Here is a 25542-nt window from a genome sequence, read left to right as displayed (position 1 = left end):
CTTTCCTGGCCACAAGGGTACAGTGCTGGCTCATGGTCATCCTGCTGTCCACCAGGACCCCCAGGTCCCTTTCCCCTACACTGCGCTCTAATAGGTCATTCCCCAATTTATACTGGAACCTGGGATTGTTCCTACTCAGGTGCAAGACTCTACACTTGCCCTTGTTGTATTTCATTAAGTTTTTCCCCGCCCAACTCTCCAGCCTGTCCAGGTCTCGCTGGATGGCAGCACAGCCTTCTGGCGTGTCAGCCACTCCTCCCAGCTCAGTGTCATCAGCAGACTTGCTGGTAGTACACTCTATTCCCTCATCCAAATAATTGATGAATATATTGAATAATACCAGAAGCTGAAAGGGACTTTTTTTCACCCCACATTCAATGGGGTACTGTGTTCTGGCCTTTTTGTCCCATTGCGACACTCTGACCCCCTCCACTTATATGCTAATTGGAGATGTTAGCAGCATGAGGAAATGCGGTGCGGTGCTTGCAGCATCCAGAAGCTGTGAGCCCCTCTTAATTCTGTTTCACCTCTGTGTCAGGTGCTGGGGCACTACTGTGAAAACAGTAGATCAAGGTCTTTCTGTCACACTGGTGCAGCCTAGCTAAATCCTTGAGGGGATTTAATGAACAAGGGTTTAGTGATCCAGTCCTTTGTAGTAGCTTTTTTTAAAACTAAAAATGGGAAGAGTTGTGTGGTGAGAGGTAGAGTCAGGGGTATATTGCTACAAAGCCTCAGGAATGTTCCTGGGGCAGAAAAATCCCTTCTCCTTAGCTTCAGAGCAGTAAAAGGGTGAAGCTGTTTGCCTCTTCAGTTGGTTTTACAGCAGGTTGGAGATTTGTCCTGCATTGCCTTCTGGAAGTTTTGTCTGCATCCTCATTTTGTTGAAGTTAATTGGTTTCTTTTATGGAGGGGAAAAAAACCCCCTCTAATGTCCTTTCACCCAAAAAACGGAACTGAAGGGTTAGGTTTAGGAATGCTAGCACCATCTCCCATGGGAACTGTAATTAGCATACTTTGTTTTTCTATTCTTCCCTTGGGGCTTGACTTGATGGCTGGCTTCCATCTCCTCTTTTCATGTTGAGTTGTCATTGTGGTTATGGGAGATGTAATCTAGCTGGGAAACTCCATCAGTGTTGGAGAATGGGAACATGGGTCATCCCATACAAAAGTACCTCCAGCTTGTATAAGCAGCATTTTGCAGTTCTGAAAATGGGTTGTCAAATTTCCAGTATTTAGTCAAAAGGCAACGCATCCCCTAGTGCAGGTGACAGAGCTGTTCAAGGTGTTCACTTGAAATCCCAAATTTCCATTAAAACTCAGTTTTCTCTGACTTTATTTTAAATCAGCATATTGGCTTAATTTGCAAGTGCAAAATACTAGGTTTTTCAGGTGTTTGCCCAGCAGTAATAAGGGTGATACTAGGATGCAGGAATTGAAGTTCAAAGTACAGCATGTAGGAGATGGTGATTTGATTTGCCTGAGGACACTTCTCTTGCTGGTCTGGCATAAATATTTCTGAAGTGTGGAATGGAGCTAGACTGGGAACAGGAATAGGCATAAAGTACACTTCAGATTTTATTTTCTGAAGTACATTCCCTTCTTAAAATAGAAATCAACAGAAATACTGGGGTTGCATTGATTGAACAGACAGATTATATAGTCAGTCTATGGAGTAGGAAATACGTCAGTGTATGACGTTTAAACATGTATAGAAACTGGTCAGTAATAGCAGATTGCCGAGAATTCAGTGAAGTTGTATTGCTCTCAAATTTGCTTTTAATAAGCAATGTGTTTACAAGGACACTGTTGCTACTGTTGGCTAATTAGCAGCCCCTCTTCAGGAAAAAACCCCGACCCTCCTGAAAGTCTTCAAGTGTACAGAAACTTGTTCTTTTTGTTCTCTCAATTTCACGGTGTCTTCTGCTTTTCAGCTTACAACCTCTTGCAAGCTGCCACTCTGCCTGTTTGTGTGGCTTTCACAGAAAACACAAGTAATAGCAGTTGAAAAGGAATTTTAAAATAGATCAGGAAATCTAGGGCATGTCAGGTTGATTTTGAGGTGGTCTTAAAAATCCAGTGGTTCTGTTTTTTGAAAGCTTTTGCTGAATGTTTTGAGATTTTGCCTCCCTCTTCTTTAGATAAAGGTCGGGTAGAGTGAGGCCTCCTTCTCAGAGCATCTCACGTACATCGGCATTTGGTGGGAACAGGGCTGCTTGTGGGGTGACCTCTTCTCTACTGGAAGGATTTCTGGGCAAGTCTGGCCCAAATTGGTGCTATACAACAGTTTTTGGGGAAGAGGCTTTGCCCAGCTTAGTGGTCCTGCTTCCTATGGAGGGGTCACTGGCATAAAGAAATGTTGATAGGACTGGATCCAGGTTGGTTTTTGCAGCTTTTAAGAGACGAGGTTGTAGAGAATTCGTTTATGCACCTGCAAAGTCCTTGTGATTTTTTTTTTTTTAACTCATATATAAATTTATAACTATTTTCATACATAAAATAAATGAATATCATAGTGGTGCTTCTGAACATCCCTGCAAAAGGGCATGGTAAGACAGTGAAAAGGGTTTTGGTAAGGAAATGTGCATTTTAAGAGGAAATTATAGCCATGTTCAAAAATAGTTTAGGGAGAAATCCTCATGCTGGCTTCTCCCTTGGAGTCCTGATTCACAGTCCAGGTCTTCTCTCTTGTGATGCAGCCACATCTTGGTGTGAGATAGAGGGCTACTTATGGTCTCACCTTGGTAATGTGAGGAGCTACTTAAACAAAGGTGACAATTTTGTAACATGTTTGCCTTCTTCCTTATGTCCACTTGTTTGGAGTCAGCATGACCCAAAAATGGGTGGTGGTGTTTGGTGAAGGGCAATGGAAACATGACCCCACCACTACAGGAACTTTATTGTTGTAGCCTGTGGAGGAGCTAAAGCAAATCCCTTGATATTTTGAGGAACCGGACTCATTTTTTCTCATGTTACAGGCAGAACTGTTTCCCCTGTGCTACTCATTCCTCTGCTGGCTGAAACTCCTCTTTGTGGTCCATTGGAGAAACTCTTATCTTTTTATGTTAATGAGTGGTTATGAAACAAGAACAAAAAAAAATTAAAGATCATGCACTGGCAATTTAATGAAGTGATAAGAATCTACAACTTGTCCTTTAATAAGATTATGAAACTGTTGCATTTTCAAATGAAGAGAGACACAGATGTGGCCGTAACCTGTACACGTGCAACTTTAAATCAGGATATCATGCTGAGTTGGAATTTTTCAGTTCACTCCTTTAAAGGTCTCATTTTCTAACACTGTTGCTCATTTGTTTCATGCAATTTTAAACAATATACAATAACATTTTTCCATCAGCAATGGCCTGTGCATTTCAGTGACCTTTACTGCTTTCTTTAGAGGAGTTATGCAATTGGACAGAATGAAAATACCTCATGATTATTTTTTTTCTTAAGAAAACGATCTTATGACTATATTCTTACAGTACTATTACTCACATTTAAGAATCTGTATTTTGCACCTGTGCTCTTATTTTGAGGAACCTGAAAGTCTGCTTGCAAAATCTGAGCTCATTTTCAAAAATCAAGCTGAAAAAAGAATATAGGTGGATAGAAGGATCATCTTTAAAGTGAGAAGCTTTCATTCTAATCTGCCTTCCCTCTTTGGTCACCCACCTCCAGTAAATATATCATGTTTTCTTCTAAAGTTAAATTCAGAACTTAAAAAAGGATCGGCCCTTTTCATATCTATTGGCTATTCAGTGCTGGAAAATTTTGTGTGCCTTTCTAGACCTGCTTACAATGTGCTTGCCTACATTTTTCTGCTCGGGAACATGAACGCTCTTGAGAGTCCACACTAATTGCAGTCTCCTCTATCAAGAGAGGTCGCTCATTAGAGAAGGCTGTGTGTTGTACCAAATAGCGAGGAGAACACCGAAGCCTGAGCACTCCTTAGTTCTGCTTCCTGATCAGGTGGGTGGAACATCAAGGAGACCATCCATGCATCTGTTCAGGGAGATCCATGGAAACAGGAGAGATCCAAGTCAGTTCTTACAGCCACAACTGCGCAACTTGCTGACTTGGAAATATTTATGATGTCTCATGATAGTCACCAGACAGTTGTTACACGCTTCATTTCTGCTCAGTGTTCAGATTGCTATGAGTTGCAATTACGCTTCATGGCTTGCTTTTCCACATGCAAGTACTTTATGAACCAAATCCACATTGGGATAGGAGCTAGGAAGGCAGAGTAAGCAAGAACAGTCACCCCGTTCCTCTTTCCATGCCGTCATCCCATCTTTGTGTATAAAAGACTCTCTAAAAACATGCATTGAGCGAACTTTTGTGCAGTGTGTGTAGTACATAACCATGAGCTGAATTGTGCCTCTTTCAGTGGATGATGTTAGAGAATCATCAAGAAAAAAGGTATGTGTTTATTGCTTGTGAGGAAATGAGTTTGGAATTCCAGATGAAAATTAATTTCCTAAAACATAATGGATATCATATGGCACTGATTGTGGGACCACTTCTGCAAGCAGGGCACGTTGCTTTGCCTGGTTTTGTTTGGTTTGTGTGTTGCTCTTATCCACAGATAGGACCTTAATTCTTTCCAGTTTTGTGTCTATTTACATTTGGGATCAATTCAGTGGGGAAATGCCAGCGATCCACTGACATGTATAGGAGATCCTGGTCTGACAGATCTTATCTGCTATTTTGACAGGAGTGGATGGATCCCATGGTACGAGTTTGCCTTTAAGGAGAGTTTAAGCAGTAAATACTTGTGCTTTTTGCAAGACGGCTAGTTATTTTCCATATTTGTATAGCATTTAGGTAATTCGTAAAGACTTCTGACAAAAATGCAGGCTTTTTTTCCACCCACTTGTATGACCTTCAGTGTTTTAAACTCCAGACTTTTACAGGGGAGAATGATGGGGGAATTGCAACTTTGTCAACTGAGCCACTTCATTACCTCTCTGAATGTTGACTGCTATGCTTGGTGCCTGGAGTTTGACAAAGCAACTGGCTTCCAGATTTTTTCTTTAAAATTTCATTTTCTGGGAGAATAGCTCAATCTTCCTGGGTTTAAGGGTAGCTCTTCATATCTCCCCCATGTTGCACAGTGTTTTAAAGGGCCTCATTTAGAAGACTGAAGGACTGGGAGGGTTTCCAACAGGGGCAGAACAAGCAATTGCTCTTACAGTTGGATGAGTTGCAAAGACTGGGTGAGCCACAGCTCTCTGAGGTGGATTTATTTCCTCTGGCTGACAAGACCACTGGGCAGAGGCTTTCCTGGCAGTCGGTGTTTGATTGGAAGAAGCGCCGATTTGACTGACTCTGCTGTGAGAGGAGCGTGAGTGCTGGGGAGAGGCAGAAGGCTCAGAAGAGGGCGGGAGTCTTCACTGTGCCTTGAGGAACCATCTGTAGCGACCATAACCACGTGTAGTGATGGTTCATAACTTCTGCAGGCGAGCACGGTAGCAGTTATGTGTGTGTAGGGCATAGCTGAAAAACCAACAGAAGGGAAATTGGTTTCTTAATCGTTAGGGTGTATTTTTTGTTGTTACTGCTGTCTTAAAGCAATAGGAGCCAGCATTATTTCAACTGTGTCCCAGCTTGCTGCTTGTTTGGGGGAGCGTAGGAGAGTGGTGGGAGGCAGTACGATGCTGCCATCTCTCTGTGCACACACAACATGGGAAAGCAACTCCACCTGCCCTGCAGGAGCTCTGCCCTTTGGCAGGGAGTAGGGACTGAGCTCAGTGCTTTGTGTCTGCTGGTCCCTCCTCTCATTCAGAAATGACTGCGCAAGGCGCATCTCACCTTACTGATGCATCCCATCCCACACCAGCATAATCTTACGGTGCTAAGAGCTGGGACTGGCAGTGTTTGTCCCTTCTGTTTGGAAGCGGGAAAGTGGAGATGGAAGTCCTAAACCCAACCAAACCTCCTGAAGGGTGCTAAAGGACAAGGGGTAATGGATTCAAACTGGAACACAAGAGGTTCCACTTAAATTTGAGATGAAACTTCTTCTTAGTGAGGGTGTCAGAGCACTGGAACAGGCTGCCCAGGGAGGTTGTGGAGTCTCCTTCTCAGGGGACATTCAAAACCCGCCTGGACACCTTCCTGTGTAACCTCATCTAGCTGTTCCTGCTCTGGCATGGGGATTGGACTAGATGATCTTTTGAGGCCTCTTCCAATCCCTAACATTCTGTGAAAGCAAGCTAGTGGGACAGCCAAGCAGCAGTTGCCTTCTTGGCCCTGGTGCTTAATGGTTTATATTCTGGAGTGCCACCTGCTGGCAGTTGCTCTATCCGCTGTCTCGTTTCTAGAGGCAGCTGCTCTAGAGGATGAGAGCTTAGACCAAAGAGCGTGGATGTTAGTAATAATAACAGGACTAATTATTTCTATTTCTACCATTACATTATTTTTTTTAATTGTCATTTCACTTAATGACAGTTTTTATTGGGAAAGACCTCACTCTGGCAAGTGTCCTGCAAACCCAGAGTGAAATAAACTGGCAGAGGCTTCACTGCTTAAAAAATACAGAGCACAGTGTGAAGGAGTGGTATAAAGTACAGAAAAGTTTTTTCCAATCTATGCTGTTATTTGGTAACATATGAAATATTTTTTTCTTTCTGTCTTAATATAGTAAAATATTTCTATAGTTTCTCTGGTTGCAACAGAACCAAAATTACTTACGGTAAAAAGAGAGTGTGTTTGTTTGCTTTTTGAAGCAGTAATCATTAAAGTGAAAGCCACCTGACAGTGTAGTCACTTAAGCAAAAGTTAGGAAAACACTGACCCAGCTCGAAAAAGTAACAGTGATGTCAGTAAACTAAATAATTCTGAAAACCTTTTGACTGGAAAGGCAAGGATGTTGTAGTTTGTGGCACAATGCAAATCTGGGTCCAGAGCTGATTTTTTTTTTTTTTTCATTCTAGTTGAGAACTTGTTTTGGCAGTAGAAAAGAGGTATTTTTTGAATCTGTTTTGTAACATTGATTTTCTGTCTATGGGCCAAATCCTCAATGGGCCTGAGTCATTGTGGTTCCTTTGGCATCGGTTTGTTTGTGTACATTGATGTTTCCTGTGTTCAGCGCACCACTGTAGAGCACACAGAATACTATAAGAAAAATGGAATAAAGACCTCAATTGAGTGGAATCTGGTGAAATCCTGCATAGATGTATAAAGCTGTGTATATGCACACTGTGTCCAATTAGATCATCTCTTCCAATACAGCAATTTCTAGACTGGCAACACAGACTTCTAGCCTTTTCTTTCTTTTATCAGTCCCTAGAGCATCTCTTTGGTTCATACCTGCTATTCAGTGTGATGCTATGTGGAATACATGTTGGAAATATGTGGTGAAGCATATCTAAGTTTTTAAAAGTGATTAATGATTTTGGGATGTACTCTTGAGACTATTTAAGAAAGCCCTGAACCACCTGCCCTTTCAAAGTAAGTTTCTTTAGCTCTTTAGCAAGACATGCATGTAAAAACCATTAATCCTATCAACCACATAGTCCTCTTCAGGCTTCAGTCATGTCATGAAATGTGAGTTGTCTGTGGAAAATTTGTCTCTTGTGCAGAGAAGGGCGATGAGGCTGGTGAAGAATTTGGAGCACAAGTCTGATGAGGAGCGGCTGAGGGAACTGGGGCTGTTTAGCCTGGAGAAGAGGAGGCTGAGGGGAGACCTGATCGCTGTCTGCAACTCCTTGAAAGGAGGTTGTAGCATGGAGGGTGTTGGTCTCTTCTCCTAAGTAGCAAGTGATAGGACAAGAGGAAATGGCCTCAAGTTGCGCCAGGAGAGGCTTAGATTGGATATTAGGAAAAAATTCTTCATGGAAAGGGTTGTCAGGCACTGGAACAGGCTGCCCAGGGGAGTGGTTGAGTCACTATCCCTGGAGGGGTTTAAAAGATGTAGAAATGAGGTTCTTAGGGACATGGTTTGGTGACAGAGTTAGGTTATGGTTGGACTTGATGATCCTGAGGGTCTCTTCAACCAAAATGATTCTATGAAAACGCCCCATGTTGTGATTTTTTTTTTTTTTAAGTCAACAGCCAAAAAATCTGAATAACTGTATTTGTAAATATACTGCTATCAAACTACTGCTGATAGTTGCAGTCTATTTATCTCATTTGCTTTTGCTAGACTAGGAAAGAAAAAGAAATCATGGTGTATTGCTAGACTTAAGCATTCCACATTCAGCAGTAGAGTGATGTAAAAGATACTTCTGGCTCACTCGGTGGCTGGCCACATCAGAAGAAAAATTGTGCCAGAGTCACTATGAAAAGTCATATTTGGCCTTTGTGTTAACTTTGTATAAGTTTATTCTTCTGAAAGAAAACAGTTAAACTGAAATGAAAGCTGAAATGACCTGACATTTTAATGGAAATGATTGTTTTTGCCTAAGGAGAAAGTATTTGCTTAATTTGATCTGAAACTGCCAATGAGATTGTTCACCTTTAGACTACATTTCTTTGGTTAGCTCTAACTCACATGCAGAAATCATGAGACTGGCTTGCAACACAGAAATGGAAGTTTACAGGGTTCTACCTAACTGGGATTTGGGGCTTCTGAAGTTCATGTTTTCAGGCTTTTCTTCAGAAAAAAATGGGGCTAGCAGCTTTCTTTTACTGAGGTCTGAATTCATTGGCCATGTTCCTGTGAGCCTAGGACTCGCCATCACTGTGTACTATCGGGATGGTGATGAAGTTGTGAGCATTAGCAATATTATGCTAATTATCTTTTCTAAGTTTGTTCTACTGTTACATTGCAAGGACCACAGAACTAGGCTCAAAATTGAGAGGTAAAACAGTTTGCTTCCTTTTGTTTGTTTTGCTCCCATGTGGCATAACACAGTCCTTTCTGAGCATTTGCACTCCTTCATACAGCAAAAATGCCATATACTGTTAGTTAAGTGCTGCCAAGTGGAGGGTATTTTCACACCAGCATGTTTCAAAAGCAGCCAAACTTTGACTGGCAGAGGTATGATGGTGATGTCTGGCCCGAATTTGAAACTCATTGTAAAGAATGAAATACAACCTGACGACGCTTGGCAGGTCTGATAAAACTTCTTGCAGCTACAGAATGTGAGGGGCTCTTGGAATCAAATACTGTCATCATGAAGGAAAGCGACAGTAGATTTTACATAATATTGGCATGAATAGTTTATCCTCCTGTGCCTGAGTGTTTGAGCAGCCAGTGCTGGTCTGAAAACAGCGTGGCTGCCAGAGCAGAGGGGCTACCAGCTCTGCAGCTTTGAGCTCAGTCTCCCAGAACTGTGATTCATCTCAGCCCACCGGAGAGGGTTGGGGTGGTGCTAACCTGGATTATGGTCATCACAGTCAAGAACACCACATTGCTTATCTGCAAGACTGCTTTTGTCTGCAAATGGTGCTTGTTCATGTGAGAAACTCCATGCAAATCCCCTCGCTCTCTTCTAAGCTTCCTCCTAAAGTCCGTCTGTGGGAGTCGTCTTGTTTCTGTCGTGGGCATGCCCCAGTCTGTAGGCATGAAGGAGAGAGCTGGGAGCCTTTCCTGGTGTCTGTTCGTTGTCTCACCACTGGTCTGAAAGTTTCCCTGGTGGTACTGGGGCTTCAAGTCATAATGTCGGGCCACTTGTTTTAGTTACAGCTGTTTTGGGAAGGCTGGGTTGTTTCCTCAGGTCACACATTTTCAGGGTGGTGTAGGGGAAGCAGAGGCATCTGCACATAGAGATGACCTTGATCTGCCTGTGGCTGCTGATGTTGGTTCTGTGTTGGTTGTGTTAATGGATAGTGTGTAAAGTACGTAAATGTGCAACTGACCTCAAGAGTTTGTGTCATCCCGTTAACTTCTGAGGCTAATGTCAGGCCATGCACTTTGCAACTTGTTTGAACTGGGGCTTGTGGATTGTTTATTGTCACAGGTAGAAACATGGGGTTTGGAAAAGTATTGGAAGGAATTATTTACCCAATATAGCCTGGTAAATCTCTTTTGGAGGCTTTTGCTGGTATAAAGACAGAGAGATAAATCACAAAATGGGAAATCATCAATATATATGCAGTTCAGGTTTGGTCTAACTGTGCTTGTGATCCATATTTGCAGTGAGAGTTGGACTGTTCCCAAAATTCAGGAAGTGAGGGTGGTATTAATATTACTAGCAGACAGAGTGTTACAGGGTGAATGATTAGCTTCCTATAAGAAAGGAGCTTTTGGACCTGTTCCAGTCCCTTTTGGTGTAGTCTGCAAACCAGGATGACCAGTGCCATGACCTGGAGTAGCTGTAGTGCTTATCAGAAACTGAAAATGCATGAAGATCACCATTTGTCTGCATTAAGAAATGACATAGCAGTTGACCTTGAGGAAGTATATTGGTTGGTTATCTTCCACTCTCTTGTGAGGATAAGCTCTTGGAAGTGGTTATTCTGTGTTAGGGCATCTGTTACACCTTTTCTCTTGATAAACAGGGGACTTTACTCCCTTGCGCTGCCTACTTATCTGATTTCAGGAGAAAGGTAAAGAGATAAAAAAAGCTTCCCCTCCCCACCATTTAATTCTCCTTCAAACCTTATTCTGCATTTTTATGGCCTATGAAATAAGAGAATTTCCTTACGTTTTGTGGCTTCTAAAAAATATTTTCCAGTTTCTTAATCCCATCTATTTCAATGTGAAAAGATTAATTATTTTGATTCCCCTCTGTTGCCTTTTTTTGTTTCTTTCTTTTCTTCTAAAGCATAAAAAGAAACAACCCCTTCCCACAACCAGACAAAACAAACCGCAAACCATACTAGCAAACCTTGAGAGCAACCGTGTGGTGATGAGGGTCTCAGAATCACGTCCTCAGGCAGCTGTGCTGGGTGAGTGCAGAGCGTGTTAAGCAGATGGGGCATACAAGGTGGGACCACAAAGCAGATATGTGACAATTAAAAACTCATTTGAAGGATTTCTGTTTCCTGTGGTAGGTGTGAAATTGAGTTTTCAGTTTTTTGCACCGTATAGGCAATGTATGAACGTGTGAGGATGGATTCCTTTCTCTCCTCCTCTGTTTGGGCCCATGGGCAGGTAGGTTTTGACCTAGTTTTATCAAAACCCACTCAGTGACCTCAGAGGGCTGTAGCACTCTCTCCTGTAATTATAGATTGGTGTCTTAATGCACTAATTCAAACTCAGTCACTCAATTGCTCACTGACCTGTATCAGTGAGAAACGTCTGCATTTGAGATTTATTTAAAATGACTTTTTTTTTTTTTATGGTGTATTTTGTAAGTCTAATACCAAATCCTCAGGGGAGGGAGGGAAGAGTATTTTAATTAAGTTTATCTTCAGGTATCAGGCAAATTCTATCAATGGCAGATGAAGCATGAAGCTCTAATAGGAGAGCAAAATTTGTCATTTAAGTGATCAGGTGCTTCATGCCTCTCTCAGCATTTTGAATGCCACAGAATTCTGTCATGTTGTCATAAATGAAAATATCTTGGAAAGAAGATGTTGCATTGCATTTAACAGCTGTTACAGAGGGTGAGTTTAACACTCATAGGTTTCCCTTTTGCTTGGGCGAAGCTCCTCCTGTAAGGTTGTGGCGTTTTGGCCTTAGTGATTTAAACTGTGACTTTAAGTTCGGGAAGCAACTTCTAGATCCGCTTTGCCAACTACCTGCTCCTTATATCCTGATCATAATTAACTACTTATTCTGGGGGCGAGAGGTAGATTTCTTTTCATGCCACTCTTCCCACCCTCATTCCTCCTGATGTCAGTTTGAATGACAAATAGGTCTCTCACTTGGTAGGGGAAAAACTGTGGCTTTTAATTCCTCTCACCCTGGGGTTTAGGAGTCAGTCAGGCCTAATTAAGAGCTAGCAAAACTGAAGAAGTGCTAATGGCCCTGCAAGTGTTGTGCTCAGAGTGGGCGGTAGGAATGAGCACTATCCCTTGGGATGCTTTCTTTGACCGCTGGAGATTTTGCTTATTTGCAAATTGGGAGGGAACCTTTCAATATCCTCTGCAGGGAAATTTTCAGATTTGGGATGTCTTAGGACCACAGTCAGGTCTCTAATCCTGTCAGTGCACCCCTCATGCAGGAAGAGAAGCACTAGGACTTAGGGACAGCAGAAGTGATTAGGACTATCTTCGCACTCCTTCTCTGGGGGCAGAGCTGCACCCGGGGGTCCCCAGGGCTCTGCCAGGCTGGAGAGAGCCCAGGAGATGGTGGGGAAAAGTAGCTCTGGAGGAGCTTGACAAGTGACCTTGTCAAAAACCTGCAGATGGTCAGAGTTGGGCTGGTGAGGAGCAGGTCAGGCTGGGTGGAAAGGAAAGCTGTCTGCTTTTTGTCCCTGCATGTCTGAATAATTTCTGTGGAATATTCTGATTTCAAATAGTGTTTCTCAATCATAAAGCACCTTGCGTGAAACTGTGTGATGAACGTGGCTGTGCTGTTTTGACTCAGCAGTAAGAAACTGTACCCGTTGTTTGCTGACCTGGCACGTTGCAGGTGATTAGTAGTGTTTGCTGTTGGAACAAAGTGCAGCTTATCCTGGTCATATTTGACCAAAATAAGGTCTTTGGAGCCAGGGAATGTGGACGTGTCAAAGTTTGCAGATAAAAGGAGGAAGCAGCGCAGCTGATGACATGAGATGGAACAACCAGCGGCATGTGAGTCTCTCTCTGTTTTCTATGAACACCAAAGGCTGGTGTTTCCACCTGATCTGTTTTTGCTCCCAAAATGTAAACTTCTGCATCTAGTTACCTTTCTTCAGGTGAACTTTCTGTCTGTTGCTAGGGCTGGCTGGTGACAATTTCTAAGGTAAATGTTGTGGGACGATACCTTGCAACTCGGCTCCTTTTTGTGATCCACCTCCGCTGGCTCAGCTGCCAGAGGGATGGGAGGCAGGACAGCTGCAGTGCTGTTGAGATCATCTAGAGCAGATTCCATCGGCATGGATCCCCTGGTGCTGGTTCATAGCATGTTGTAGACTCATATATCACAGTTTCACTCAGCTCTGTTTTATGTGGCTTTATGCATTTGGGAATGTGTATACCTGATTCTCATCTTGGCAAGGGCTGGGCTAAAGCTGAAGGATCAATGCCAACTTGCAGTGGCTAAAGATTTGGCCAAATTAAAACACTCCCGTTCTGCAATTTTCGTGTGCAGTTGTGAATAACTAAATGGAAAGGGTGGTGGGTGTGGGCTGCCTGACATAGAAGAAGGTGCCTGGAAAATAGGTGTAATAATTCTGGAGAGAAGAATGGATTAACTTTGTTGTCGTATTGTTAGCTTTATGTCCTTCAGAATGTATACAGTCTGTCAGTTGTAATCTACATGATGGATGAACTGTGTCCATGGAGGTGCTTTAACTTCTGGATCACAAGTTCTTGTGATTTTCATGGTTTGTGGAAAAGCTGATATGTTCAATGAGAGCCACAAAAAATCTCAGGCATACCATGGAGATCCTGCCAGCTGTTGGAGATGGGAAGAAACAGGTGTTTTTCTGAGCTTTGTTGATTCACTGTTGAGAAAAAAAAGAATCTGTCCAGAACCTGTCACTTACGCCTGGTGGCTCATGAGGTGAAAAGTGCAGCTGTGCTGAAGTTGTCCAAGAGCTTTGAGGCAATATGGATGGTGTTGCATGACCTTGGACCAACTGCTTTGTCCCTCAGCACTTCTTTTCTTACATGATGAAAGGATATAATGATGATAATACCTCTCTCTTAACAAGGGTGTTGTGATGAATAAATTAATTAATTGTGCCGTTCTCAGTTACTATGGTAATTAGTGCTATAGAACAGCCTAAAAATAAATAGGATCATTTAGTGAAGGTTATTCAGGGGAAATCAGGTAATACGTCCTTGGCATTTGCAACAGCCCCAGTGGGATTTGTCCAAACATGAATTTGTTGAAAACATACACAGGTGCTCAATTTTGTAGCAGAAATGCTTCCAAATATTAAATATGTTCCTTCCTGCTCACTATCAGTTTGAAGCTACTTTAGCACACATTTCCTTCAATATCTGTGGGCAGATGATTCTTGCAATTAGTTTCCCTGTTGAGAGCAGTACCTTCCCCACCCCCATCTCCTTTCCAGCCTAAGGGCACCTGAAATGAACGCATTTTTCTTCATCATAAATCATACATACTTGGTAATACTGTCAAAGAATTCTTAATGTGTTTGGGGAGTTTACGTAATGAATCTTCCTTGAGAAAGGTGAAGTATCATCAGTGCACTTCCTTGCCGAGAGTCTTGCTAACCTTGCTGTACAGCAAGAACATGCCTGAAATACATGCATAGGTCTGTGCAAAGTTTTTGAGGCTTTCTTTCAGTGATCAGCTAAGTACATCAGCATGCCTCAGAGCCAGTCTTTAAAAATGTGAGATGATGTTTAATCTTCTGTGAATGGTATTGGATTCCACAGACATCATGAAAGTATAGACTTGGGGCTTTCAAGTTAGTATAGAGTCCTAATAAGTTAGGAAGTGTGTGTGAAGATAGTTCTGAGTTCTCCAGTGGAGGCTGTAGCTCTTCCAAGTCTGTGGTTTCCATTGCTTAGTACCACTGGGGTTGTCCTTACATAGAAAAAAATATTACGTCAATAGGGAAGGATTTGCCAATATTTTCTTCTCTGTCTTGTAGTCCAGTTCCCGTCATGGATGTTCAGTGTCTTTCTTTGCACTGGGTTCCAAAAATAGTTGTATTTTCTGATCTGGCCCGTTGGGGACCACTTTATAGTTAGGGTTTGTGCAGAGCTTTCTCTGCAGCAAACCTGCGCTTTCTTCTCCCACTTGATGTTTGTAGCTGTGGTCCACAAGCTGCCACAACCTTCATCTGTTCACCTCCTGCAGCACCTCCCTACATTGTACTGGGAAGCTATGAACTCCAATAATGCAACAAATGCCCCTCCCCCCTTCTTGGGGAGTAGGAAGCTGATGCCTTGGCATTCCTGGCCTCCTTCCTTCCTGCTCACCTGAAAAAAGGGAGCTTGGGTCTCTGCTGTGGCCTCCTATAAGGTACCAGCAGAACAGATGGCCTGATTGACAAACAGCTGAAACACCTGTTGTTTTTCTTTTTCTCCAGACGTTTATTGCTCGAGTCACACGATCATTTCTCAAATCTTAAAAACTGGCTTGTACAGAGGGCAGCCCAAATCTGCAAGGAGGACCTTTGTGCCGTGCTCTCAGCCACCCAGCTGTACCTTGATCTTCTGCTGCAGGACTCATCAGAACTGCAGGTTCCTCCCTGGGTCTCTGTAACAGCTTGCGGATCTCTTGTCCCGCCGGCCAGTGGCAGCCCTGTGGATGTTGGGCAGACCCACAGCAAGGGGAAGAGCGTGTGGGAGAGGCAGAGAGGTCTCCTGGTGCTGCTTTGCAAGGCCTCTCTCTTCTTGCTTCCTTTGCTTCTGCTGTACATTTATGATGTTGGAGTTTTGGCGTTTGTGGGTTTTCATACCCAGTTAGTTTTTATTTGTGTTACTAGTTAGATCTCAGCCCTGAAGAGCTTCGAGCTGCTATCAGGTTTGTGCCGGGCAGAGTCACTACTCGCAGCTGCAGTTGCTTTTGTCTGTGTGGGTGGTTTCACTGTCACATTCCCCAGCCCTCCCTTTGACATGCATCTCTCTATCCACACAGACATACGCTGTCTCTCTTGCAGGGACCTACAGCTATCCCTGACAGTCTTTTCCAATTCTTCCCCCTGCACCCCATTTTCCTGTCAACAGTCCCCTCGCCCTCTTTGCTGTCACTGAGTGACAAGGGCAAATAATGAGGAAAAAATGTTTTTGGCTGACGCTGACCTCAGCCACGCCCTCACGTGCAGCCTAGCTGCCTCTTGGTCTTGGTGCTTAAAGCCCTGGGAAGAGTCCAGTCTGAGTAAGTGTTGAGCAAGGTGCTCACCTGTGATGGCTCAGTACCCCTGACTGGTATGGAATTCAGTCCCCATTCCAAGCGGAGGACTGCTGCAGTATTAAATCTTGGCATAGTTATTAAAGTGAAGTGGTAGAGAAATACTGAGAGAGCTCCTGTGGCTTTTTTCCTTCCAAACTATGTATTACAAAATGAATCCAATAGATATTATGCAGTTTGACTCTAGATGATGGCTTGACTTTCTTTTATCCCCCAAATTGATCTGTGGCAGAATTTAGGAGGGTTGTGGGGCTTTCAGTACATACGATTGAGAATAAAGTGACGTTGCTCCCATGAAGCTTCATATTCAACCTTTGCACAAGGCAGTGTCAGCAAAGGCCAAGGGGTTAGATGACTGTGGCTACTCTTTAACTTGTCTTTAGACGTATGCTGAAGGAATCATGCTAACCTCTCTGCTCACCTGTTGTTACTACTGATCTGTCAAAATACACCTCCGATCATTAAATATGAGACATTTTTGGAAAGTAACAAATGTCATAATTCAGTGTAGGAATATGCACAATGCAACCTTGTCACTTGAAATAATGTTTATAGTTGTTCTTTTGGGAAAAAGAAAAAAAAAATAAAAAGGAAAGGAAAAGAAAAAAGTAACTTCAAGACACACAGTTGGAAGTGACTGTTTCTTTGATTCAGCACCAGGTCAAAATGGGGTTGCGACTATATTTACAGGTTCTGAACAATGTATGTCATGTAGGTGGTAAGCTTTATCTTAATCTTTTAATGTGTCTCTGTTCTTTTCCTTTTTCTTCCTATAGATTGCAGATTACACTAGTGCTTTAAAACTCTGACCTCCTGGAGAAATTCTTCACAGCATTACTTAGCGTTCAAAGCAACCGAGACCTTCTCCTTGGGATGGATGTTCTTTTTCCTTAGGGTGCTGTTTGCCTGGAGGTGACTTCTGTTTTCTTCTGCAGTTCTGAATACCTCATGTCATTCTCTCCTAGCACTGATCTTTTACCCTGTCACTGGGACAGGGATGAGTGGCTTGATAGCACATGAGTATGTGACACCTGGACAAGGATCTGAGGTCAGAAAAATGATCTTGATCCCAATCACATTCACATCAATAGAAACTGGTTTACCTTCAGCACTTTAAGTGGAGAGAGATGATTGTGGGTGACAGCTAAATGAGATTGGAGAACTTCCTCAGTCAGTCGTTGACATCCAAAATGTGGAGGGCAGAGCTTCTATGCAGAGATACTGATATACATCTGCAGAAGGAGTGCTTCCACTCTATTTTTAAACATAAGCCTTACCTTCTGAATTTCCAGACATTGGGGCTTTTTCTCATAATAATACTGCAGTATTGTTATACCTGGGTTTTTTTGGATAGATTTGTAGATATAGTAGATGACAGTTGCCTCTTGTAATGTTTGACTTGTAATGTTTGGCTTGGGTGGTGCCTAACTGTGAAGATTTTGTATGGTTACTTCTGCGCAAAATACAAAACCGCTGGGTTGCTCGTGGCTGAAAACTGGATCTGATGGCTCCAGTGATTCCCTTCTGAGTTCCTATAACTAATTTCTAATCTGACCTTTGTCTCTTAGTGTTTTTCAGCCAGGAGTTGCCTAACATTGTGGATAGCTCTCTTTGTTTTTCTCTCTTAGGTACTCCAAAGTCATTTAATAACCCTTTCTGACAGTCTTCCCTTGTGCTTGCCTGTGCCGTAGTGGCACGGAGACAGTAAGAGGAAGGAGAGGATAAAGAAGATTTAAATCTCTACTCAATTTCTCCCACTTTTCTTCGGTGCGGCCTGCACAGGGTTGGTGTATGCGCAGCCCAATCTGCTGCAGCATTGAGTTCCATCTGCACTCACGGCCAGCAGGTCAAGGGAGGTTCTCCTCCAGCTCTTCTCTGCCCTGGTGAGGCTGCATCTGGAGTACTGTGTCCAGTTCTGGGCTCCCCAGTTTAAGAAAGACAAGGAATTACTCGAGAGTCCAGCACAGTGCTGCAAAGACAATTAGGGGCGATTTTCAGTGGTGCCCAACAACAGGGTGAGGGCCAATGGCCACAGGCTGAAACACAGGAGGTTCCACCTAAACACAAGGAGAAACGTCTTGTCTTGGAGGGTGCCAGAGCCCTGGAGCAGGCTGCCCAGAGAGGTTGTGGAGTCTCCTTCTGGAGACATTCAGAACCCACCTGGACACACTCCGCTGTGATCTGCTTTAGCAGGTGGGTTGGAATAGATGTTCTCCAGAGGTCCCTTCCAACCCCAACCATTCTGTGATTCTATAGAGTATCTGTTAACACCATGTGTAATATGGTGCTGGTGTGGAGCAGGTGCTGGATGGACCTGTACTAGCTTCATGCTGGTGGGGGTCTCTCCCAGCAGTGGCCTCTGTGCCTCCTCCAGGCAGAGCATCCCGAAAGTGCTGTTCAGGCACGTGCCATTGCCCATGTTTCACAAGCTCCTGCCTTCATAACTGCAGCCCCTGCTCCCTCCTGAGTCAGGATTGTCACTGTGTGTTTGCTGAAGCGCCTTGTGAGCCAAAATCTGCTGCTGTTACAAAATCAGCAGCAGGGCCAGTTCCGCTGATGTCGTTGATATCAGTTGTTAGTATCCGAAGAGATGACGTGTATTTTGTTTTCCCTGTTCAAACACTGGTAACTGCCAGAAGCAGGATATGGGACAGTGTGCTCCAGAGGGTTGTCCTGCATTGCAAATCCCATGTCTGTGCCTGCCTTCTCTTCTTGAACTATGTTATTTCTGGTTTAGTGATGTCACCCATTGATTAACATGTTGCAGCCTCATTGCAGTGATCCATAGGGAAGAGCAAGAAATATTTCTATGGAAGGGAAAAAGTCTGCTGACAGCTGTGGTCCTCAGGTGTTAACTCTGTTTTGGGTATAACATTGCAATAAGATAAGATCAAAGGTCACCATGCAAGTATTTTGGGCTTGCTTTATTGTGTTCTCTGGATGTGGATTCTGGCTGATACTTCTTCAAATACAGCAAGGAAGGCAAGGTAGAAAGCTGTAAAAATGTCGCACCTACATATTTATCGTGTGTTGGAGTGACCAAAATCAAACAAAGCTAAACAACTCACTGTGAAAGTAAACACAGCAGCTTATTTTGAATAACTATAAGAAATAAGTGGGGGAAATGTGAAGAATCTCTTTATAATGAATAATTTAGAACAAGGCAAATAGTTTAGAGTAAGTCTGTCAGGCAGAAGGGGGAGACCCAAGACAGCACCTGCCCTGTTGCTGTTGGGCAGAGATAGGGGACCGAAAAGATAAGGAGGGTTGGAAGCGAGTTCCAGTTCGGCGTCACAGGCAACCCCGCTCCCTACCTGCTTTGCTTCCCCAGATGCCCCTGTGTAATAGGTTTGAGGCCCAGGATCTTGAAGAAGAGGTAGGTGAGGATGTGGTGCAAGGCCCGTCTACAAGGTCACATAGGAAGACGCAATTGACTCCACACCTCAAGACCAGCTCAGATAAGAAAGAGAGAAGGGTAATTGTAGTAGGCGATTCCCTTCTGAGGGGGACGGAGGGCCCAATATGCAGAGTTAACTCTCATTGTAGGGAAGTTTGTAGTCTACCAGGATCCTGCATCAGGGACATCACCAGGATGCTCCCCATCCTGGTGCACCCAACAGACTACTACCCACTGCTGATCTTCCAGACAGATGGGGAGGAAGCTGCATCCTGCAGTCTGAGGGGAATGAAGAAAGTTTTCAAGGCCTTGGGACAGCTGGTAAAAGAGTTTGTGGCGCAAGTGATTTTCTCTTCCCTCCTTCCATTTTTGGGTGCCAATGTGGGATGGAATAGAATTCAGTCCATAAATGGGTGAGGAAGTTGATGAGGCCTTCTACAGACAGCTGAGAGCAGCCTCACAGTCACAGGTCCTGGTTGTTGTGGGGGATTTTAACTTCCCTGACGTTCGCTGAAAGGACTACTCAGCCAACCAGCCACAGTCTAGGAGGTTGCTCCAGTGCATTGATGATAACTTTCTGATGCAAATGGTGGAGGAGCCAACTGGGAGACGTGCACTGCTGGATCTCATCCTCACTAACAAGGAGGGTCTGGTTGAAGTGGTAAAGACTGAGGGCTGCCATGTCTGCAGCAACCATGAGATGGTGGAGTTCAGGATCTCATGTGTCAGGAACAGAATACCAAGCAGAATTGCAGCCCTGGACTTCAGTAGGGAAAACTTTGGCCTTTTCAAGGAATTGCTAGGGGAAATCCCATGGGAAAGGGTATTTAAAGGTAAAGGGGCCCAAGATAGTTGGTTAGTGTTCAGGGGCTGCTTCTACCAGGCACAAGATCAGAGAATCCCGACACATAGGAAGTCAAGGAAGGGAGCTAGGAAACCTGCATGGTTAAACAGGGAAACTGCTGCGTAAGCTCAAGTGGAAGAGGAAAGTTTATAGATCATGGAAGGAGGGGCTGGCCACTTGGGATGAATATAAGGCTGTTGTCAGAGGGTGTAGGGAGGCAACCAGGAAAGTGAAGGCCTCCTTAGAATTAAACGTGGCGAGAGGGGTCAAGGACAGCAGGAAGAGCTTCTTCAAATACGTAGCAGATAAAACTAACACTAGAGGCAATGTAGGCCCACTGATGAGTGGGGTGGGTGCCCTGGTGGCAGAAGATACAGAGAAGGCAGTGTTACTGAATGCCTTCTTTGTCTCTGTCTACTCTGCCAGAGACTGTCCTGAGGAGCCCCGTACCGCCGAGGCCGCAACGGATGTCAGGACAATGGAGGAGTTTGCTTCGTTTGATGAGGACTGGGTTAGGGAGCAATTAAGCAATCTGGACGTCCATAAATCCATGGGTCCAGGTGGGATGCACCTATGGGTGCTGAGGGAGCTGGCTGAGGTCATTGCTAGATCACTCTCCATCATCTTTGCTAAGTCGTGGGAAATGGGAGAGGTGCCTGAGGACTGGAGGAAAGCAAATGTCACTCCAGTCTTCAAAAAGGGCAAGAAGGAGGACCTGGGTAACTATAGACTGGTCAGCCTCACCTCTGTCCCTGGGAAGGTGATGGAACAACTTATCCTTGGAGCAATCTTAAGGCATATCAAGGATAAGAATGTAATTAGGGGCAGTCAGTATGGCTTCACCAAGGAGATGCTTAACCAACCTCATAGCCTTTTATGTGGACATAACCAGGTGGATAGATGGTGGCAAAGCAGTAGACGTGGTCTATCTTGATTTTAGTAAAGCATTTGACACAGTCTCCCACAGCATCCTTACAGCTAAACTGAGGGAGTGCGGTCTGGACGATCGGGTAGTGAGGTGGATGGGGAACTGGCTGAAGGAAAGAAGCCAGAGAATCATGGTCAATGGGACAGAGTCTAGTTGGAGGCTTGTATCTAGTGGAGTCCCTCAAGGGTCGGTACTGGGACCAGAACTATTCAATATATTAATCAGTGACTTGGACGAGGGAATAGAGTGTACTATCAGCAAGTTTGCTGGTGACATCAAGCTGGGAGGAGCGGCTGACACGCCAGAAGGCTGTGCTGCCATCCAGCGAGACCTGGACAGGCTGGAGAGTTGGGCGGGAAACATGTAATGAAATATAACAAGGGCAAGTGTAGAGTCTTGCATCTGGGCAGGAACAACCCCAGGTTCCAGTATAAGTTGGGGAATGACCTATTAGAGCGCAGTGTAGGGAAAAGGGACCTGGGGGTCCTGGTGGACAGCAGGATGACCATGAGCCAGCACAGTGCTCTTGTGGCCAGGAAGGCCAATGGCAGGTAGGTCGAGAGAGGTTCTCCTTCCCCTCTACTCTGCCCTGGTCAGACCACATCTGAAATATTGTGTCCAGTTTTGGGCCTCTCAGCTCAAGAAGGACAGGGAACTGCTGGAGAGAGTCCAGCGCAGAGCCACGGAGATGATGAAGGGAGTGGAGCATCTCCCTTATGAAGAAAGGCTGAGGGAGCTGGGTCTCTGTGGCTTGGAGGAGACTGAGAGGTGACCCCGTTAATGTTTATAAATATGTAAAGAGTGGGTGTCATGAGGATGGAACCAGGTTTTTCTTGGTGACAACCAATGATAGGACAAGGGGTAATGGGTTCAAACTGGAACACAAGAGGTTCCACTTAAGTTTGAGAAGAAACTTCTTCTCAGTGAGGGTGACAGAGCACTGGAACAGGCTGCCCAGGGAGGTTGTGGAGTCTCCTACTCTGGAGACATTCAAAACCCGCCTGGACACATTCCTGTGTAGCCTCATCTAGCTGTTCCTGCTCCGGCAGGGGGATTGGACTAGGTGATCTTTTGAGGTCCTTTCCAAGCCCTAATATTCTGAGATTCTGTGTGATTCTGTGAAGTCTAGTAACAAGTTGCCTTTAATTCAGTGCATTAACAAATTGATTTCCATGGTATTTGGCGATCCTGGTTCTAAACAGAGTCTTTTGTCTTGAGTAAAGTTTTCATTGGTGAGAAGATGTATGTTTCAGAGGGCCATGTGCAACAAATGGCTTGCATAACCAGGCCAACAGCTTGATTGGAAACCATGCCATTCGTTTTGGTTGTGTGCAGATGTGGGCATATGAGTATAGTTACTTGGTTGCTCATTCATGCACAGGCATCAGTTCAGGAGCCTGTGGAAATGCATCTGTTTAAACATATTTTTTCTTTCTTTTTCATTCTTTTCCTTACCTTTCATGCAGACTTAGCAGTTGAGCCAAATAGCTAAAAATCCTCAGCGGTTTAAAGGATTAAATGAGAACAATTGTTAAGGTGCAGGAAGGGCTGAAAATATGGTGGGAGGTAGATGCTAAAGGACCTGCTTAGTGAACTACAGCCTCACTTGTTACGGGTATAAATATGAGTGGTGGACTGGTGGTTTGGTGGGGATTTTATAGCTGGGGGAGAAAACAAAAGGAGATCTAGTGATGGCTGACATGTAGCTTTGCTGCTGGGCAGTTTGGTGAAGCCAGTGGGAAGATGTTTTCTGGTTAAGGGTTGCAAATTTGTTTCTTCCAGCAGATTACAAGGTCAGCACTAGTTTTTATCTGCACTTAGCTGGACATTTTGTTCCCGCTGCTTCCTGTAAATAACCTGTTCGTTCAAATTTTTGTTTGTCTCAGGTGCTGAAAGGTTAAGGCTGGAGGTTTTCCTGCACTCTTCCTAGCTGCTGCCCGGCACTGCCCTGAGGAGAAGTGATGGGAAGGCGAGCTCTGCCTTGAGGAGCAACGCTGGGAGGGCAGGCACTGTCCTGAGGAGAAGCAGAGGGAAGGCGGGTGCTGCCCCTGTCTGTGGAGCGCAGGGCTGAGGCTCATTGTGAGGCCGGCCGTGCCCCCCTGCGCTGGCCACCATGGAGACCCTGTCCCAGGACTCTCTACTGGAGTGCCAGATTTGCTTCAACTACTACAGCCCCCGCCGGCGGCCCAAGCTGCTGGACTGCAAGCACACCTGCTGCTCGGTATGCCTGCAGCAGATGAGGACCAGCCAGAAGGACCTGCGGTGCCCCTGGTGCCGCGGGATCACCAAGCTGCCGCCGGGGTACTCTGTGTCGCAGCTGCCCGATGACCCCGAGGTGATTGCTGTCATTGCAATCCCCCACACCTCGGAGCACACCCCCGTCTTCATCAAACTCCCCAGCAATGGGTGCTACATGCTGCCTTTGCCCCTGTCCAAGGAGAGGGCGCTACTGCCGGGAGACATCGGCTGCCGCCTCCTGCCCGGCAGCCAGCAGAAGTCCCTGGCAGTGGTGACGATCCCGGCGGAGCAGCAGCCGCTGCAGGGCGGCCTCCCTGCCGAGGCGGAAGCAGAGGAGCCGGACCGCAGAGGCGTTGTGAAAAGCTCCACCTGGTCGGGAGTTTGCACTGTGATCCTGGTGGCCTGCGTCCTGGTCTTTCTCCTGGGCATCGTCCTCCACAACATGTCGTGCATTTCCAAGCGCTTCACGGTGATCTCCTGCGGCTGAGCCGGGGAGGAGGGTGTGCTCCCTGGGGCGTTGGGTTGGGTCGGTGGTGGTGGTGATGAAGGTGAAATATTGAGTGAGACAATTCACCGCAGCTTTGCCCAATGACTGCAGAACGCTGTTCACCGGGGCAGCAGTGTGCTGGCCCAGCCGCAGCCCCCGGCCCTGTGGCATCAGGCCCCTCGGCAGCACTGGAGAAAATCACATCCCGTGTGTGGCGGCAGCGGCTCTGAGGAGGACTGCATGTGTCACCATAATCATTTATCAAAGGGACTGCGACTTACAGTGATTTTTTTTCTTATCGTGTTAAGAGATTAAAGACATCTATGTAGCTGGTTATACTGTAAAGTATACGGTATGAGTTCTAAACACAGTAGGTTAAAATCAAAACTGCTCCATGTAGAATTAAAGGCAAATTGGTGCGCAACTCTGTACCAGGTGTTCAATGCCAGTCCACCCATGCTTTTTTTTTTAATGGGGGGAGGGAGACTTGTAAAACCAAGAAATCATTTAGCTTTAAGGCATTTTATATGTTTTAAACTGCACATTAATTAAACCAAGTTAGGGAGTTGTACAATAGTTTTTAAAAGGAAATGTTTTACAAGCAATCATGTCGTTCTGTGGTGTGTGGGTTTTGCCTCTCTGTTTTTCCCCATTTTTTTCAAATACAGGGAAGTGATACTTCCAGCATCTTCTATTTGAAGGAGCTCCCAAGCAGAGAAGCAAAGTGGGCTGGGAGAAATACCTAAAAATACAATGAAAACACTCACTTCTGCCTAACTGGCTTCACATCAAGGATAGCTTTGAATAGTGAACATTAGTCATACTGTTTTGCTTTCAGTCTGGCAGCAGGGCTTCCCAGCGACCTGGACTTCGTAGCCATTGTGAAGAAGTGGGTCATGAGAAGTCCTAGGACTCCTCCTGCAAGGATGTGATAGCAAATTGTTCTTATTTTTAATTTTTTTTTTTCTAGAGGTTGGGTTTTCTTAATTGTTTTAAAAGAATTTAGGCCTTTTTTACCTCCCTCTTTCCTTGGAGATGCCATTGTGCTCCTATGGATGGTGTGACAGAGGAGTTGCTCTAGGAAGCCTCACCATTCCAGCTGAGGCCAAGGACCCTTACATGCAATCATCTAGTAAAGGGAGGAGAACCCAGGCCAGCCTAACCTTCTACTGGGTGGGCTACCCCTTCTAAACCACTGTGGCTGTCCTGGTGTCAAAATGTCTGGGTGAGCATAACAGAGCCTTTTCCCACATTTCAGTCTTCTAAGTGTTGGTGTTTGTAAGGACAGATTTGAAAAATACACAGGAAGTGTCTCCCTCCAGCTGAGAGTGTCATGAAACCCCAGTCACTTGCAGTTCACTTCTTGGAAAGAGCCAAATTCCTTTACCTTCACTGCAGTACTGCCTTGCTCTAAGCAGCCCCACTAGCTTTAGCAGTACTGCTCCTGAGTAAAATAGTGCTCAGTGTGAATCTGGGTATTTGGCAAATCTGGAAGCTGAAATTTGTGTGAGATTTAGGGATTGGGTCAAGGGGCACATGACAGACCTTTAAGACAGAAAAATTCATTGATTTGCACTGCTGCTTTTAGCAAGTTCAAAGTGTGACCTCCCTGAAGCATGACCTCTTGTTGTCTACCTACTGCTCTTTCTAATAATTAGTTAGAGATTGCTCAATGCCGTATTATAACACCGGAGGACATAATTTTGGCTATGCACTGCCTGAGTTGGCCCTATAGGCTTCAGTGGTTTTCTGGTTATGTCACAAAATCCAGTTGCTGGTT

The 25542-nt window shown here is 44.8% G+C and overlaps 1 protein-coding gene across 6 annotated transcripts in view; it reads left to right on the top strand.

The window, feature by feature from the left end:
* RNF152 (ring finger protein 152) overlaps nt 1-24186 on the top strand; it is a 97046-nt gene extending 72860 nt beyond the window's left edge. For 4 of the 6 annotated variants that reach the window (XM_082044480.1, XM_082044477.1, XM_082044478.1 and 1 more), the window contains exon 2: nt 22924-24186. In XM_082044480.1, the coding sequence (XP_081900606.1) occupies nt 23151-23762 (612 nt within the window). In that variant the 5' untranslated portion in view covers nt 22924-23150 and the 3' untranslated portion in view covers nt 23763-24186. Of the gene's footprint in view, nt 1-15074; nt 15199-16644; nt 16781-17496; nt 17550-22923 lie in introns of those variants that run through there. The other 2 variants (XR_014183230.1, XM_082044479.1) reach the window with 2 other exon arrangements.
* Nucleotides 24187-25542: the final 1356 nt, after the last annotated feature.

This window comes from Streptopelia decaocto (assembly GCF_964273445.1).
Source record: "Streptopelia decaocto genome assembly, chromosome: 2".
Lineage (NCBI taxonomy): Eukaryota > Metazoa > Chordata > Aves > Columbiformes > Columbidae > Streptopelia > Streptopelia decaocto.
The sequence above is the reverse complement of the archived record's forward strand: the minus strand, read 5'-3'. Positions and strand labels throughout refer to the sequence as shown.